The sequence below is a fragment of the Falco peregrinus genome, chromosome 14 (genome assembly GCF_023634155.1).
Source record: "Falco peregrinus isolate bFalPer1 chromosome 14, bFalPer1.pri, whole genome shotgun sequence".
In the NCBI taxonomy this organism is placed as follows: domain Eukaryota; kingdom Metazoa; phylum Chordata; class Aves; order Falconiformes; family Falconidae; genus Falco; species Falco peregrinus.
Window position 1 is genome coordinate 9,595,296 of NC_073734.1, and position 16,462 is coordinate 9,611,757.

Genomic DNA, 16,462 nt, shown 5'->3' on the forward strand with positions numbered 1-16,462 from the left:
CCTGCATTTCATTTGTTTATTTTCCCAGAGTCATAAATCTGAGGGACTGTCAAAGTGCCATAATATTAGTGCAATAATCAAAGTTAATTAATCCCTCTCAATAAACAACAACAAAGCCATTACAAAGATGCATTGAAGGTTTTCCAGCTACCCAGTTTACAGATGAGAATCTTTCCTGAACAATTAGAATTTGAAAACTGTTAGTAAATATATGTAGTGTTTCTGAAGTAATTTGACCTTCAGTGATCTTCATTCAATTAACAATTCATTAATTTTTGGTGATATAATGTAGGTATTAAGACAAGTACTCCTGAACTCCCATTGTCTTCAGTGTCTTCAGAAATATTTTCAAAATTAAGGAGATAATGGGTTATTTTTCAAATGAAAGGTACCCAGTACTGCCTTATTTTAGTTAGATAAAACACATATATAGAGATCTATTTAGTTGGACTGGGGCTACCGAATTCAGAAAACAAAATATCACCAAATACAGTTCTATTGAAAGAGAACAGACAGATGAACTTTAAGAAACCAACACTACTATTTTGCATTATGCTATTCTGTTGGAATTCTCTTGGACTACCATGCTATTGAAACAAAAAAAAAAAAAAAAAAAGAGTGCGCTTTAATGTGAAGTATTGAAGGGGAAAGGAAGATATTTTTCTCTCCCAATCCTTTACTGTAAATCATTAGTATCATCCAGGCAAGAGAAAAAATCTTAAATACAAAGACTGTTTCTTGAAGAAACTTGTGGTTACAAAAATTAGCAATATTATATAAGCATCACCTATGTGGAAATACTTATTTGTAAATAAGCACTGTTTATTTTGTACTAATAAATAATTATCTCTAGACTACTGATGTGTAAATATTAATACTATTAAGTGTTCTTCCATATCACCTAGGAGCACTTGAAATATTTTCAGAGCTTGGGAAATAAAGCTAAAACACTCATCACAATTTTTATCAGGAAAGAAATAAAATTCCAAGAATCTGATCCTACAGTTTATTATTTAAGCGTATAGAACTGTATCAATAGATTATCTCCTGGAAGTCAGCAGTCACAGCAAGCTCTGACAAAAGTACCTTGCCACCTTTACTAAGTAGTAAATGATTACCGGAGGAATGAATTAAGAACACTGAATGACAAAAAAAAAAAAAAAAAAAAAAAAAGAGGGGGCAAATTTAGTAGTCAAAGAGAAACAAGGGAAGACACAGTACTGAAGAGCTTGTATCTGCATGATAAAATGGAAGAAAAATACAGACTGCCTGGCAGCAGTGCTGTGGGCCTGATGGACTGGGAAAGAAAAGTAGGGAAGCATTCTTGGTTTTGAAAAGTGTAAGGATGTTCCTCTGCAATCTGTCATAGTATAAAAAGTATGAGCAAAATAGTAACTTTCCCTAACCTTCCCCCCCACCACCACCAACATAACTTGCAGCTGTTTCATCTTGTACTGTCACTTGTTATCCTTCCTGACCTTCTTGTAGATGGGTGTCACACTGGCTAACCTCCAGTCAACTGGGACCTCCCCAGTTTGCCAGAACTGTAGATAAATGATGGAGAGAGGCTTGGTGAGCTCCTCCGCCAGCTCCCTCAGTGCCCTCGGGTGGATCCCATCCAGCCCCACAGACTGGTGCTGGTCTCGGTGGAGCAGCAGGTCACCGACCGTTTCCTCCTGGACGGTGGGGACTTCATTCTGCTCCTCCGCATCCCCGTCTTCCAGCTCAGAGGGCTCAGTACCCAGAGGGAAGCTGGCCTTGCTATTAAAGACCGAGGCAAAGAAAGCAAGGGGTACCTCAGCATTTTCCTCATCCTTTGTGGCAATGTTCCCTGCCGCATCCAATAAAGGATGCGGATTATCCTTGGCCCTCCTTTTATGTCTAATGTATTTGTAAAAACATTTGTTGTTATCTTTCAAACACTCAACCCTACTGTCACCATCCTTCAGCTCTAGGCAGTCGAAACGCTCCCTGACATACAGAGCTACCCCACTGCCTCTCCTTCCTTGCCCACCCCTTCTGAAAAGTTTGTAGCCATCCAACATTCTCCTTCAGTTACACACTTTGGTTCTGGAAACGTCCTGTCCTATTAACTATGATACATGCCTCAGTGGGTCTTTCCAACATTTTCGCCATTACAAAGCATCTGCATGTAACAGACAACAGCATGTGAGTCCTTGCAGTCCAGTGCAGTTGTACGAAATGAAAAGTATCACTGATACACCAGTAACTGAACAGGATATTACAAAATAAGACAAATCCCTTTTTCCTTAGATTCTTGCATGGCAATGTCATATCTACTTAACTGCTTGTACTGCACAAAAGACTTCACATCTTGAAAACCATAGCTTAGTGCTGGACACTACAAACGTTCACTTACCCATTCCAGGAGGATGCGCTGTACAGCTTCATTGCCTCTTGACGTATTTCTGCAGGCCAGGATAACATATGCCCCATGCAGTGCAAGAGACTTGGCAGTTTCAAAACCTATGATAAAACATTTTTTCCTAGTCAGAAGTAGGTCTTGGTAACAAAACAGAGCTATAAAATTACCTGAAAAGGTGAGCCATGCACTTAAGTACACCGGCACTACCTGCACTCTGACCACCTGTTTGACAGTCACCTGGATGTTTAAGAGCACATATGAAAAAAGGCAGACACCTCAATTTGAGCAGGCCTTTGGGACAACAGTTGTATATATTTTGTGCAATACAGACTTGGGATCTTCCAAAATCAGACTCAATTTATCTGCCTTTGTGCCTTCAGCTGTTAGCAGAGCAGGATTACACATACTCCTTACTTGCCCGACAGTGAAGAATGAATTACGGCAAGATGGCAGAACTATCATGCCTAGCAACATCACACTGAAAGCGGTAAGAGTATTCTAAGATTGAGCTCTGGGCTCTTTAGATGCACAGTTAACCTCTGATTCGTTAATCTGAGGACCACCTGTGGCAGAGGGATCATCCAATGGGATGTGTGAGGGGTAAGAACCAAAAATCACATGGAGATAACTGCTCCTTGTTCCAATCTGAACATCAGCCTATCTGTGGACCACAAAACCAAGGACCAGAGAAGTATCCAAGTGTTAAACCATTCCCGGGAGGGGTTATCAAGCTGATACTTAGAAAATGAGATTTTATCTAAGGAGATCTGTAATCTACATGTGTATTTTATTATCCACACACTTTAAAATCTTTGCTAAAATTTTCTTTAAATTACCCATGTAAAATTAACTCAGGTTTTGTCCCATCTTCAACTGATCTATGGAGAACAGTTTTTCACAATTCTTCTCATTACAAATAATCAGTCAAATACCATGCAGCTTCAATACGTTGGTTACAGAATCATGAGGCTAAACAGGTCACTGGATGTACCAGATGACAGAGAAAAAAAAAATAATCCCTGAAAAATTCCCTTTCACATAACTCATTGACATGACTTCATCTATGAGCACATTCTTTCTAAATCTGAAAGAAGCAGACAGACAGTTCATACTTCACTGCAATTAAAAGTGCAGCATGAATCTATACCCCCAGGTATTTTGTTGTTTGTTTTCTTTCATCCATAGAAGTTTCACAGTGAATTCCTAAATGACTGTACACAACCTTTTTTTTTTGCAATAACGTTAATACATTTTTTTCTATTTCTGAATCTGGACACTTCATTTCTCCTTTCTAAACGGAGACTTCAGATTTCAGATTAATTTCAGTTTGTTAATTTGGGACTGTATTGCAATTTAATGAGATCAGTTCAAATTATAAAACTGTCCACAAAGAGCTGCAACTCTTTCCACCTTAAGATCATTTGCAAGCTTTGGAAGCATACTCTGTTTCACTGTTTAACTCATTAATGAAAAGCTGCATAAAGTTGGTCCAAGGTAAACTTCATTTAATTAAAAAAAAATCTGTGAGAATTTACAGCAGGAGGTGATGAGTTCCTGGGAATACAGAATGCCCATAAACCACAGAGAACTGAGCCAGAAACTGGTTTCTATCAGGGGTGACCTACTATGCATTTGTGATGTAAGCAACGGTATCACTGGGGCCCATCTCCATGGAGAACTATAACAATGACAGAAATTTCCATCTAGCTGAAAGAGGCATAGCATAGCTTAATGAATTCCAATTAGACAAGCTTAAACTAGAAAATGAAGAATCAAAATGAAATGCCCAGCAATTTGAGCATGTGAGGAAGTTAGAGAAGTATATGGTTTAGCTTTGTGACATTTAAAGCATGTTCATTTTCTTTTTAAAAATTGTTTACCAAAAAGCCTATTAAAATGGGCTGTCTCACTTCCAAAACACCCCGGAGCAACAAATTTCAGTTACAGTACAGGACATAACTTACATTATGGAAACAACAGACACCAAGATGAATTTATACCATTTTCTGCAATTACATACTTACGGTATTTAAGTCCAAGCAATTTTCTTGTATCTTTTTTAAAGCTATTCATTGTACCAAGCAACTTTAATTACCTGGGTAATTCATTGCATGCACATGAATTCAGCTACAGTATATGCAAAGATTTCCCATTCTAATTCCACTTTAAGCATCTTTAACTAGAATTTTTCATGTAACTAATGTAAGACTTATACCAGAATACTATTAGCTAGCTGTATGCTGCTTGTTTTGCACAAAAAAACCCAAAACCACCAACCACTTATTTGGACCAGCTTACCATATTATTAAAAACTAGTTGGAATGCCAGGAAGTAAGAACAGTTTTTCCACTGTTATACACAGATCTAGAGCTGACTGCCAGTTCAATTAACTAAGCATGATGATGTTTTGCTAACTCTACCCCATGTCACCCTGCAAAATAATAAATTCCACGCCATTCTTTGTTATAGCTAGTAACTGATTCCCATTATAAACTAAACCGAGAAAGATGAAAATATAACCAAGTAAGTTACATGCTGCAAATTTAGTTAATTTTAATACCACCTTGATTTTTCCCTGCAAACTTCAAGATCAGTGTTAGAACACTTCTCTTTAGGATGTATGTACTCGCTCTTTTCTGGGCTACCAAAGGACGATTCTTCACCCTTAGGCAGACACGTTCTGGATCCTTCAATGAAATCTATGTGCAGAAAAAAAACCCCTTGTTTTAGAGGATTTTTAAGCAGCAGTCCATCCTTCCAGTCAAAATACTGTCACAGGTCAAGTGCTAATGTGTCTCCCGATCAGACATATTCTGAACTACTAACTCATTCACGAACACTCGCACTATATTTAGGACAGCTAGATTTGTGCAAAAGGAGAAAAACAAATCCAGGTATCCCAATCCACAACGTTCCAATTCTGGTTACAGGTAGAGATTGTATATAAACTATTACTACTTATCTTTTTATCACTGAGTGTGGAGCATAATTCATAAGACATCTTTTCAGACCATCTACCAGATGGAATATAGCAAGAAGAAATAGTAACAAAATACCTTTTTCAGAGCTCACTGGGATTTAAATATAATCTACCCACCAACTCGCTGACTCTCGAGACCAACATTTTTATATATGTCCTTAAAATAATTCTTCACAGACCTGAAAATCTTCATTAAGCAGTACAATTAAGTATCTTTGCAGTTTAAGAAAGAATTATGCAGGAGCTTAGAAGAACGCAACTTTTAACTGAAACACCTGAAATAGGAGTTCAGAAGCACCTCAGTATTCAAGTCCTTTTACAGCTTTACCTCTCTGATTCTTCTATGAAAACAAATGTTTCTTTCCTCCCCCAGTGTCACATACCTTAAAAAGGGAAGGAAGATCTTCTAGCAGGATGAAAAACTTTTTAAACAGATTAACTGTGTTAAACTGAGTTTGCTAACAACGTAAATTTTAAAACTTCAGCCTAACACAGGGATTGGGTATTTAAAGTACAAAACTATTTACACTCTGTAAAGAAAAAGCTTACCTATCTAAAAAACTACATTGAATCCAACTACACATGGAATGTGTTTTCATACACCAAAGTAAAGTACAAACATCATAAACACCCAAATAATAGTAAAGCCTTTAAAAAAATAATCACCACAGTAGGGCTTAACAGAAAGAGAACTCTTAAATAACAATGTTAAGGATGTGCATAATTAAGGAACCAGAGCTCTTATTAAATCTACCCACACAAGAACAACTCTGTGGCCTTCAAAAGAACCAAAGATGTCTTTAAAATTGCACTTAATCCGAGACCGCAGCCACCAGTGTGCTCTCTTACACAGACACAGCGCTCTCGCAATGAGGGAACATTAACAGCAACGATACCAGGTTCTTTTCCAGCAAACAACTCTTAGCCTCCAATGGTGAATCTTCCCTGTACCATAGTGCCAGGGTATTGCAGCTGCAGAGCTATTTAGTCCAGGTAAACCAGACAACACAGCCTGCTGCTGACAAGAACTACGGGCATTCATGTTCTGCCCACCCGCAGCAGCTGGCAAAGGGCATACACGGCTAAAGGAAACCGCGCCCAGCCTCAACGTATTACTGCTCCCTGCTTCAGTTCTCAAAGTAGGCAGCTCAAAAAAAGCCACAAGACTTGACTATCTTCTTACAGAAAATCACACGTTATATACTAGTATTTTTTTTTTTAAAGAAGGAACAACTACATTAGAAAAACAGCATAGGCTAATATACTTGAGCATCAAGGACAGCAAATTACGAAGAATACGATAACATACTTCCATCAAAAGTGACAGAAAAACAGTATGTCTAAATATTATACACTTTGGAAAAACCATCATAGCATATTTAAATAATCTATACTAAGTTGAGCAAGCATTCTATAAAATTAAAATAAATTTCAAGTGATTCTTCTGGAAATCTCAGGAGGCAAGAATCTTCTGAAACAGCCTACTCTTGCTGCTGTTGCTCTTAGCTCAATTAGTTCTAATTTGACACTGAGGTGAAAATCATGTTTCAGACATATATGAGGATCAGCATTATGGCACAGCTCTCTATATCAGCAGCTAACCTAAGAACCGGTAGAGAACTAACAAGAGAGCTACAAGCGCATAGGATCCACTGCAGACATTTAAAACCCTTCAGCCCTTTACTTACAGTGTGCTTTTCATAAAGACTCAAAAATTAGCACTCAATTTCATTCTGTGTCTTCTATGACTATTGTTCAATACTCTCACATCTACAGTCGACTACTATCACTGAATTTTGGGACAGATTTTCAGCTAACGATCTCAATTAACGAGCAGTTAGCATCGCTCAATTAATGCCAACTACATTGTGTCAACATACACCAGATGAGTATATGGCTCTGTCAAACAGTGCAACCTCCTCTATAAAACAAAGGGAATCACTGAGTGGAAGAGTAATTCAACAATTTATATAAATAACATAGACATCATACAGTCCATTTATCATTGGGGGATATTTTGTAAAAAAATTGCATCAGGCATTTACATGTTTTTAAACATTCCTTTATTTCAAGTATAACAAAGCTTGAATGCACAAGATGAAATTAAAAACATTTCAGACAATAGCAAGTTTTCTTCAGCTTCTCTACCTTCTCCCAAACCCTCCAGGATACCTTGGATCTGTCATTTACAACACACTCGAAACACAGTGACGCTATCTTTCTTTGCAACAGCTTAGTTCTCAATATAAAAGCCTACAGGGTTTGTTCATATTTAGTTTCTTCAAAAACATTTCTTCCTGTCTCTCCACTGATAGAACAGCTCTGGAAGCCCCAAGATTCTAAAATACCTTCTCATGTGCTTGAGTAACGATTTGAATAAAGCTAGCATGAGTCCAGCCTTCCCTGGGCTCTATGTCGCAGGCAGTTTGAATGCAAACTAAAAGGGACTCTAGAACAAAACATTCTCCCCTTCCACTCCAGTAAACATAGCGAGATCAAGTTAAGTGATCCATGTTCTGTGGAATTGGAAGTGAAAAGTATTAGCCTGCTTGTGTTACATATTTCTGGTCTTTCATATACTGATGGATTACTTATGGACTAGAACAGCAGAAACCAACTCTGATTTTATAAGCACAAACTTTTTCTGTCACTAAAAGTGTGTATTACTTTCACAGCTGCATTCAGGTTTTTCTTTTTTGCCACTACATTGTTTTCAAACTTCCACATTGCCTTCTGAATTGCAGCAAACATCTACCGGGTTCTTATAAACAGCCAGATGCCCCATTTGCAGAGTGAAGCAAGTTAATTTTCGGAATAGATCTGGGGGGTTTTGGAAATATTTGCTTTTAATATAAAATGGGTAAGAGACTTATACAAAATCATTCTTTGATAAACTAGTAGCTGGAAGAGCAGTTTCTTTCCCATATAGGGTATTACGATATTGCAAGCAAAAATCCAACTTCCAATGAATAGGAAGTTTTTTATTTGTACAATTTGGTTCTTCTCAGGAAGGATCAATAGTTTTATATAACCTTCATAAAGTAAAAGCAACGGCTTTTTAAATTAATTCTGCAATCTAGAAAATCTGAAACCTTAATTAAAACATTCTTGGCACTAAACATAAATGAAAAAATACTTTCTGGCCTCTTTCACTCAAGGGCAGCATAACCACTAGTTCAGGAGTTTGCATTTAAACACTGATAGTGTAAAAAACATGCAAGTTAGAGAACTCCTTCCTCCAGACAGAAGTGATACAAAGATCGTAAAAAGAATGCTATTGGGGGGGGGCGGTTCGGTCATCTTACTCAGAGCTCCTTCCAGAAAAAAACAAACAACTTCTTAGACACCTCCTCTTGAACTAAGAGGCCAATACATAGCACTTCAATTTTACTTTAAGATCTTTGGAAGAAAAATATTCTCACATTTGGCCAGTGTGTTTCCGCACAACCAATCCAACAGCTTACCTAGAAAACGTACCGCATGCACAGAACCAGCAGTCTCCCCAAGCTTTAAGCCATCAAACAGAGCCCAGTACGTATGCATCTTTTTAAGCCCTTAACGTTCTGATAAGGCACAACAATTTTTATTCAACCACCAGAAGGTTCATCTGCAATATCCAATCATCAAAATTATACTCATACTATTTTTTTCTTTAATGCAGAAGTAATAAAAGTATCACAAAAATATTTTTCCAGGTAGATGATGTTACTTCCTTCAAACAACCTTTGTTTTGAAAATAAAACTACATTTTTCCTGGATCAAGGGTAAACTTCTATTTCAGCTAAAAAGGAAGAAAATGAGAATAACCAGAGAAAAACCCTGACACAAGACTTTTTTTTTTTTTTAAATGCAACATGTACTCTACATGAAATGCAACTCCAGTTTTGCTTCAGAGGAGAGTTGTGAAAAGGTTAAACACTCAAGAACTTGCAAAAAATCCTCTTTATCATCCAAAATAGACTCTCATCCCAACTGCTGCATCTCAGCAACAGATTAGGTGTGCTTTGTTTTTTTGGGACCCAAGAGAAGTACATATAAATGGAGAAGAGACTCGTCTCCTAGACATCACTAGATTTATTTCAACTTGGAACACCTAAACCCCAGTGACAGTGAATCAGATCATCTTATTTAACACCTCAGGAGAAAAAAAAAAAAAAAAAAGAGTAAAGCAGATTCAAATGTGCTGAAGTGATGAAGAATTCAGAATAACATAAGCTTCTTTTCAGTTTGAAATACTGCAACAATGATGTGTCTGTGCAGGTGGTTTAAGGGTACAACAAGCAACAGATCTGTCACATGGAGTGATGGCAGCCATATGCAGAACACCACATCATTGACAAACTCAGTTTTCAGAGCCCAAAAAGCACCATGCATTCTGTATCAGGATCGGTTGGCCACAACCACTCTGCTCAATATAGGTATTTATGATAAAATCTTAAGAGACCCATTCAAGTTGCTCCAAATGCAAGTTTTCAAGGAAACAAAACACCAATGTATTTTTAGAAGACTAAATTTAAAATGAGCAATTTGCATTAAATACTAATGCACCTTTGTCTCTGTGTGTTTGCAGGCACATGGTAATGAGATACTGATATTTTTCATTGCAAAGTTTGATGTTATTTGAGATACATCCTGCCTCTCCCTTTGTGTGTAAATTGGACAGATGTGTTTTTCTTGGAGCCATGAACCACAGAAAATGCCAACCAAAATGAAAAACGATGACTAATACATTGGTTCTGTTTTCCATCTAACCAGCTTAAAAATACACACTCATTAGACATTACACTTCATCACAATATAATGTTCTGGGCAAGGCAAAGTTATTCTTAACAGTAAGTGCATTGCATTGTCACTGACAAAACTCAAAATACTTAGTTTCATCTGAAGGAAGCACAAATATGAAAAAAACATCCTTAAATTGATGTGACTATATAGATCTGTGACTCACTGTCCTTGTAAAAAATCAAAAATGCATCATTTGAGACAAAGAAAGCTAAATTAATAACAAGCAAACAAAAATATAGATCAGTGACTACATCAGGCACATACATTTAAAATACACAGCACCTAAGAGCCAGAAAGTTGCAGTCAGATCTAGTATCTACTCTAGTTGTACTATCCAAAGATGCCCACCAACTCATTTTAAAATGCAATGACACAAGATATGAACAAAGTTTTCAGCTCTGTTAAAACCCAATGCTGATAATTATCTCAGCTATCCAAAGGTATAGTCTAGCAGCAAATCAAACCCACATTTCCTACCCTTCATGTTGTAGAGGTGCTTGTAGAGGTACTGTCCAACATAACTATTGCAATAAAAGCCAAGAGCTCCAGTCTGGAATGAACCCTATTGTGACATAGAGCATATTAAATATAGATCCAAGCTACTTATCGTGTTAGAGAATTGCAGAATCATAGGGAATGGTTTGGGTTGGAAGGGACGTTAAAGGTCGTCCAGTTCCAGCCCCTGTGCCATGGGCAGGGATACCGTCTGCTAGACCAGGTTGCTCAGAGCCACATCCAACCTGGCCCTGAACACTTCCAAGGATGGTGCATGTCCCATGATAAGACCTTGGTTTAGTTGTGTAAAGGCAATTCCCACCAGCTATTAAATGCCTACCCCTAATACATAGAGATGGCTACCCTGAAAAGCTGTGGTTTTGAATTAAGTTAGATATTCTTTAAGAAGCTTAATTAAAACATAGGGGTAGACAGAACCAAAACTGGTATTTAATACTAAACTGTACATATCATCCCAATCAAGATTTGTTTTGATGTTTTTTTTTCAGTTGCTAGGTCATGTAAATACAAACAGGTTCTGTTAGGGGCCTGACTAGATGAACAGTGGCCAGGGATTAGGGTGAAGGGAAGAGAGGGGGAATCAGAGAAAAAAAATGAATTTTCTGTGAAATCCCAGTTTTCTTTCACACCTACTCCTTGCATTAGATGTATATCAGCAAACAAAAATCCCAGTCAAAAAGGATTCAGACAAGCATCTTCCTTTTCAACTAATGGCAAAGCTCTGTATAAATAACACACACTTCTTTCAGAGGGGAAAAAAAAAAACCACCAAGTCTCAGCCTTCATGTTTCATCTAGCCTTTCTTCATCTATTAAATGATAGGGTCATGCTCCTACCAGATCCCAAGCATATTTCTGTGGATTTAAAAAAAAAAAAAAAAGTGTGGCATTTTAGAGTAGCATTTTACCAATACTAAAAACATTTGCATAGATTAACACAACTAGTTGTATCTTGGCATCACATCTGCCACTGAAGATTACTCTGTCTGAATTTTTTTATTCTCAGTGTTTCTTCAACCATAGAGTAAATCCATGTTTTGTTTTGATTGTCTTTAAAAATGACAGTGTTGCTTCTTGCAAGCAAGTCAACCAGTTTCCTAACACAAATCAATTATTGTAGTTAAAAAAATATCAGAATTTAGCATTTGGCTTTATAAATCAATGTTTAAGGAAAATTTATGTGAGAATTTATTTTTCTGTTTGTATAAATTTTTCCTTTATAACATACAACATATCACTGGGGAAGACAGGAACCTGAATACGCAGCAACTCGGCACACAGTTTCACATTTTCTAAACAAAAATAAGCCTTCCACCTAAGAGTGCATCTATATGTATTACCACCAACTCAAGTCAAACAAAAAGAGTTACATACATCTTAAAAGAAGGCTGAGTGAGTAACTTTGTCTCAAAATGAGCAGAACTCATTTTAGTATGACTCATATTCCTAATTTTAGTAAAAAACCTAAATTACTCTATTTGGAATTACATATGTTTATATTCATAAGTGATAAAAAAATATTTTGTAAGACTGCAGTTGTGTTAATACACTATTTTTATTGCAAAATAAACACCTCTAAAATAAACATTTAACTGAAAATTAGAGTTGCAAAAAACCAGTAAATCTGCCCACAACATAGAGTCAACATCAAACCAGCATCTCAATGAAATCTAGATCAGATCTGAGTAGTCAAATTCAACATGACGTTTAGGGCACACTATTTCCCAGTAAGTAATCATTCCTGAATGTTTAGTCACTATGGGATAAGCGAACTTTTTTTTTTATTTAAATAAAGCCAGTCTATTTATAATAAACATTACTTGAATAGATTATTAAGGAAATAAATAACATTTGCGTGCATGCTACTGTGGCTTCGTCTCTATTTAATAGCAAAGCTGAGGCAAGCTAAAGTGAAGCAGCAGCAACAAAACTTACAATAGTCACACACACACACACCCCCAAAAAAAAAAAAAAAAAGAATTTACCTAACATCAGTAAAAAGGATAACCATGAAAAGACTCTAGTTTCTACCTAATCTTCACATTCTGAAGGGTTTGTGTTCTGGAAAAGTACCAGCGTTAAGATCAAACATAACTGGATTTATAAAAAAATCTGATCAGATACTCAGTCTCAACTAGGTTTTGAAAGCTGTTTTAAGGGGCATTTTTTTCTCAACTGATCCCCAAAACTCTGGGGCTTCCCACACACACACATCGATATTTTTAACACACCTTCTTAGACAAGCTTACTCAAGTGATCAGAAAGAAGCCCAGAGAATTCAAAATTTATCTTTGACTGTCTCCCTTGGGCTTTTTTTTTTTTTAATCAGATATTTTTAAAGTGTTGCAAGTTCAGAGAAACAGGGTTGGCAAACTCATTCTCTAAAGCTTCTCTTTGCATCAGCAGTAGCTTTAGGCAACAAACCAGCTTCCCAACCAAAGCAAAAATGGAGAAAAAAAGCCAGTTGTCTAGTTTCCTTTCAAGTACACTTCTGTTCTTCTGTAAGCCAACAGTATCATAGGTTTCTGTACTGCTGAGCTGAGCCCTAATTAAACATAACAAAAAAAAAAAATCAGTTGCATGTTTTGAAACTCCTTTTGGCAAGTACAACAGTACAGTGTTAATAAAAGAAATAAATTTAATAAAGAGGAATACTTCATCCAAGGTAGAATAATTAAAAGACATACTGTGCTGTCAGCTAAAGTGCCAGATCCTCCAAGCTTTAATCTGTAAATTATTCCATGAGAAATACTCAGTGTTATGTAAAGATACCAAGGAAGTACTACAACATAAATTGGACCAATTTTTTTCTTAAAACAAACTTGATATTTATTTACACCAGTTACACAAACAGTGAAATATTTTAAAATGTATACTAGACATTTTACAGATAAATAATAAAACAAGATTCTGTCCTAAACAGCTCACAATTTGGGTTACAAAAAAAGATGTCTTAGAGAATCAAACATACACAACTAGGTCCTGTTCTAAAGAGCTCACAAAGGAATAGATGAGCAGACCGAAAATTAGAACAACTTGACTTGATTTCTGGCAGTCGCTACCCATCTGTGTCTTTGGTCAACATGAGATAAGACAATTTGTTTAGTTAGGCAGCAGAGGAAGTTTTTAACACAAGAGTCATTTTGGGATCCTGTGAAAAGAACTCAATACAGGGAAGATGCAGTTCATTGTTCCTTCTAGTGCAAGCAAATAAAACCAGCAGATAAGAGCTAGCTAGCAAAGAGCAAGATAACAAGACATGGAGGTTTGGGAATTGATACAGTCCTGGATTACCTCCTTAAATTCTAGATTTTTTTTTATTTGATTGTATTCAGGATGGGTACCAACCTCCCAAGGTTCAAAACTGGCAAACCTTTTGGGTGTACTTTAAACTACGAAGGAAAGAGGGAGATGGGAAGCTGTTATGTAACTCAAATGATCCATCATGTGGTTCCGACATACAAAGTAAGGCAGGAGATGGAGTTCTGAAACAAAAGATGAAGAATAAGAACAGTATTAACAAAAAGTGTCTACACACAAAAGCAAGAAGAATGGAAAACAAGCAAGAATTAGAAGTCATTAAATTATAACATAAGGCCATGGGCAACACCAACAACAAAAAAAGACCTTTCTGCCACACTTTCAAGAAGGGCACAAAAACATAACACACATCTTCCCACAAGAAAACTAATATACATATATGTATTTTTTAGATTACATTTAAAGGTCTACCTTCTAACAGCTGGAACACCAGCAACCCACACAAGAGCTCAATGACAACAACCTTCTAAAGCAAATGACCACCTACAGCTGCCCATTCTATACTAATTTTTTTTCACCTTCCACCAAGGTAGGCCTTGGCAGTTCAGGAAATAGGATGTTAAATCCAAAAACACATATGGCTACAAAACTTTAGATCTGTAAAATAAGAAAAACTGCCAGGTGAACAAGCATACAAAACATCTTCTAAATCCTACTGGGTTTGTGACGACATTGTATTCTAAGACCTTCAGTCACAATTTGCAACAGTACCGTGAACTAGGTAAAAAAAAAAACTTCTACTGGTTGTCAGAACCTAGCACTCAATAGTTCACTCAAGATCACACCGAAGTCAGGCTGTACAACTCCTGACCTCCTATTCAGTCTGCCTTGTCCACGACAAGTTCCCCAGCTAAATGACAAAATCTTTGTGTGTGTATGTCTAGTAAGTGACATTTATTCATCAAATTACATCATATACCATCACGAAGCATATCTCTGCCTTACATTCTAGAAACATAACTTTTTGTTTTGCAAGAGAGAAGTGTTTAAAGTACCAGATACGAAAACGGAATCAGGAAGTCTAGTTCTCTATTCCTTTGATCACAGATTAGATTCAGAAACAGATAGAGTAAGATATCTTCTCACAGATCCCAATCTTCATTCACTCAGGATGCCAAAAGTGTGCTGCCAAGTAGGTCATGCACTTTTTTATGCACTCTTCATAGCCTATCCTAGCAAGACACAGGGTAGTCCAAATTTACCTTCAGAGTTAAAAATCCTTCAACAAAGAATAAGAGTTATACCCTCAGCAGCTGCTCACAGCTGGACACAGACCCAAACAAATACAGTGCTTTTAGGAAAAACTTTATTATTTCTAGTTGCCATATTATCTGCTCTTAATATATCTTAATTACTCTTGCTAAAGAATTAAAATAGCTTTCAGAGCAGCATACTTTTTCTCCTGTGACAGAAAAATCTGTATAATCACAGAATAATCTGTAAACTTAGGTCTGTTACTGCAGCCATATATTGCCCCATGAGCAAAATAAGACTCGTGACATATTTTGCAAAATCTTAGGTAGCAGAGTTAATGTCTGTAACACAGAAATATATAGCAGCAAGAAATGCTGCTCATGCTTGCCAATGGCAGAAGAGGAACAAATCCAGAACCTCTCACAGTTCGTGGAGCTCAATACACAATATAATGTTTTCTTTAATTTGATTTGCGTTAGAAGAGAATGACAGATCCTCCTCAAAAAGTTTTAAAACAGTGATTTTTTTTCACAAAGGCAGCTTTTTGACTAATCATCACAAAAGGAAAATTACACAAGTTTTATGAACTTGAGTTAAGATACCAAAAATAAAGGAGACCAAATCAGAGAATGTTCTGATAAAGCTGCGTGGAGATAAAAAATAAACAAGGAGGCAAGAAATGTATCTCCTACAAAGTTAACATAACCTGGAAAAAATAAAAAAAAATTCCAAGCAACACATTTTTCTGAATCTCAAGTCACAGTGCATACAAAAGATTTAAATCAATATATCCAGAACTGAACTGTGACAGTTCCTTGCTCACAAAGATACTATTACTATCAATAAAGTATGACAACAACCAGAAAACCTAACTTCACTAATTTTTTAGTATAAAGGAGACTAAGTACACGAACTTGGAAACAGTGACCAAGGTAACTATACTTAAATGAAGTAGAGGAAACAGTGTGTATTACTACAGAACTATTCAGATCTGAACACAGCCGGTTTGTACCGAGCTTTCTGAAGCAACAGATAAAGTACTAAAAGCCACCATGTAAAAGTACAGCAAGAAATCAAAACCCAAGAGATGTTACAGGAACGGAAAAACTGAGATTATATAGCTGAACAGAAGGCTACAAAGGTCTCGCATATTAAAAAGAAAAGCCTACAGAAAAAAATGGAAAAAGGTGAAGAAACAATAACAAAAAAATAAATCTTTCTCACAGAAGAAAAATAAAAACAGGAAGGCTTAAGACTTACTGTGTGGTCAATAACAGGGCT

At 36.5% G+C, this 16,462-nt stretch overlaps 1 protein-coding gene across 1 annotated transcript in view; it reads right to left on the reverse strand.

Annotated features, from left to right (window-relative positions):
• Positions 1 to 16,462, reverse strand: part of WWOX (WW domain containing oxidoreductase) — a 531,047-nt gene that overhangs the window by 498,358 nt on the left and 16,227 nt on the right. Inside the window, exon 5 of the mRNA XM_055818936.1 lies at positions 2,381 to 2,487. Within this exon, the coding sequence (XP_055674911.1) occupies positions 2,381 to 2,487 (107 nt within the window). The remainder of the gene's footprint in view (positions 1 to 2,380; positions 2,488 to 16,462) is intronic.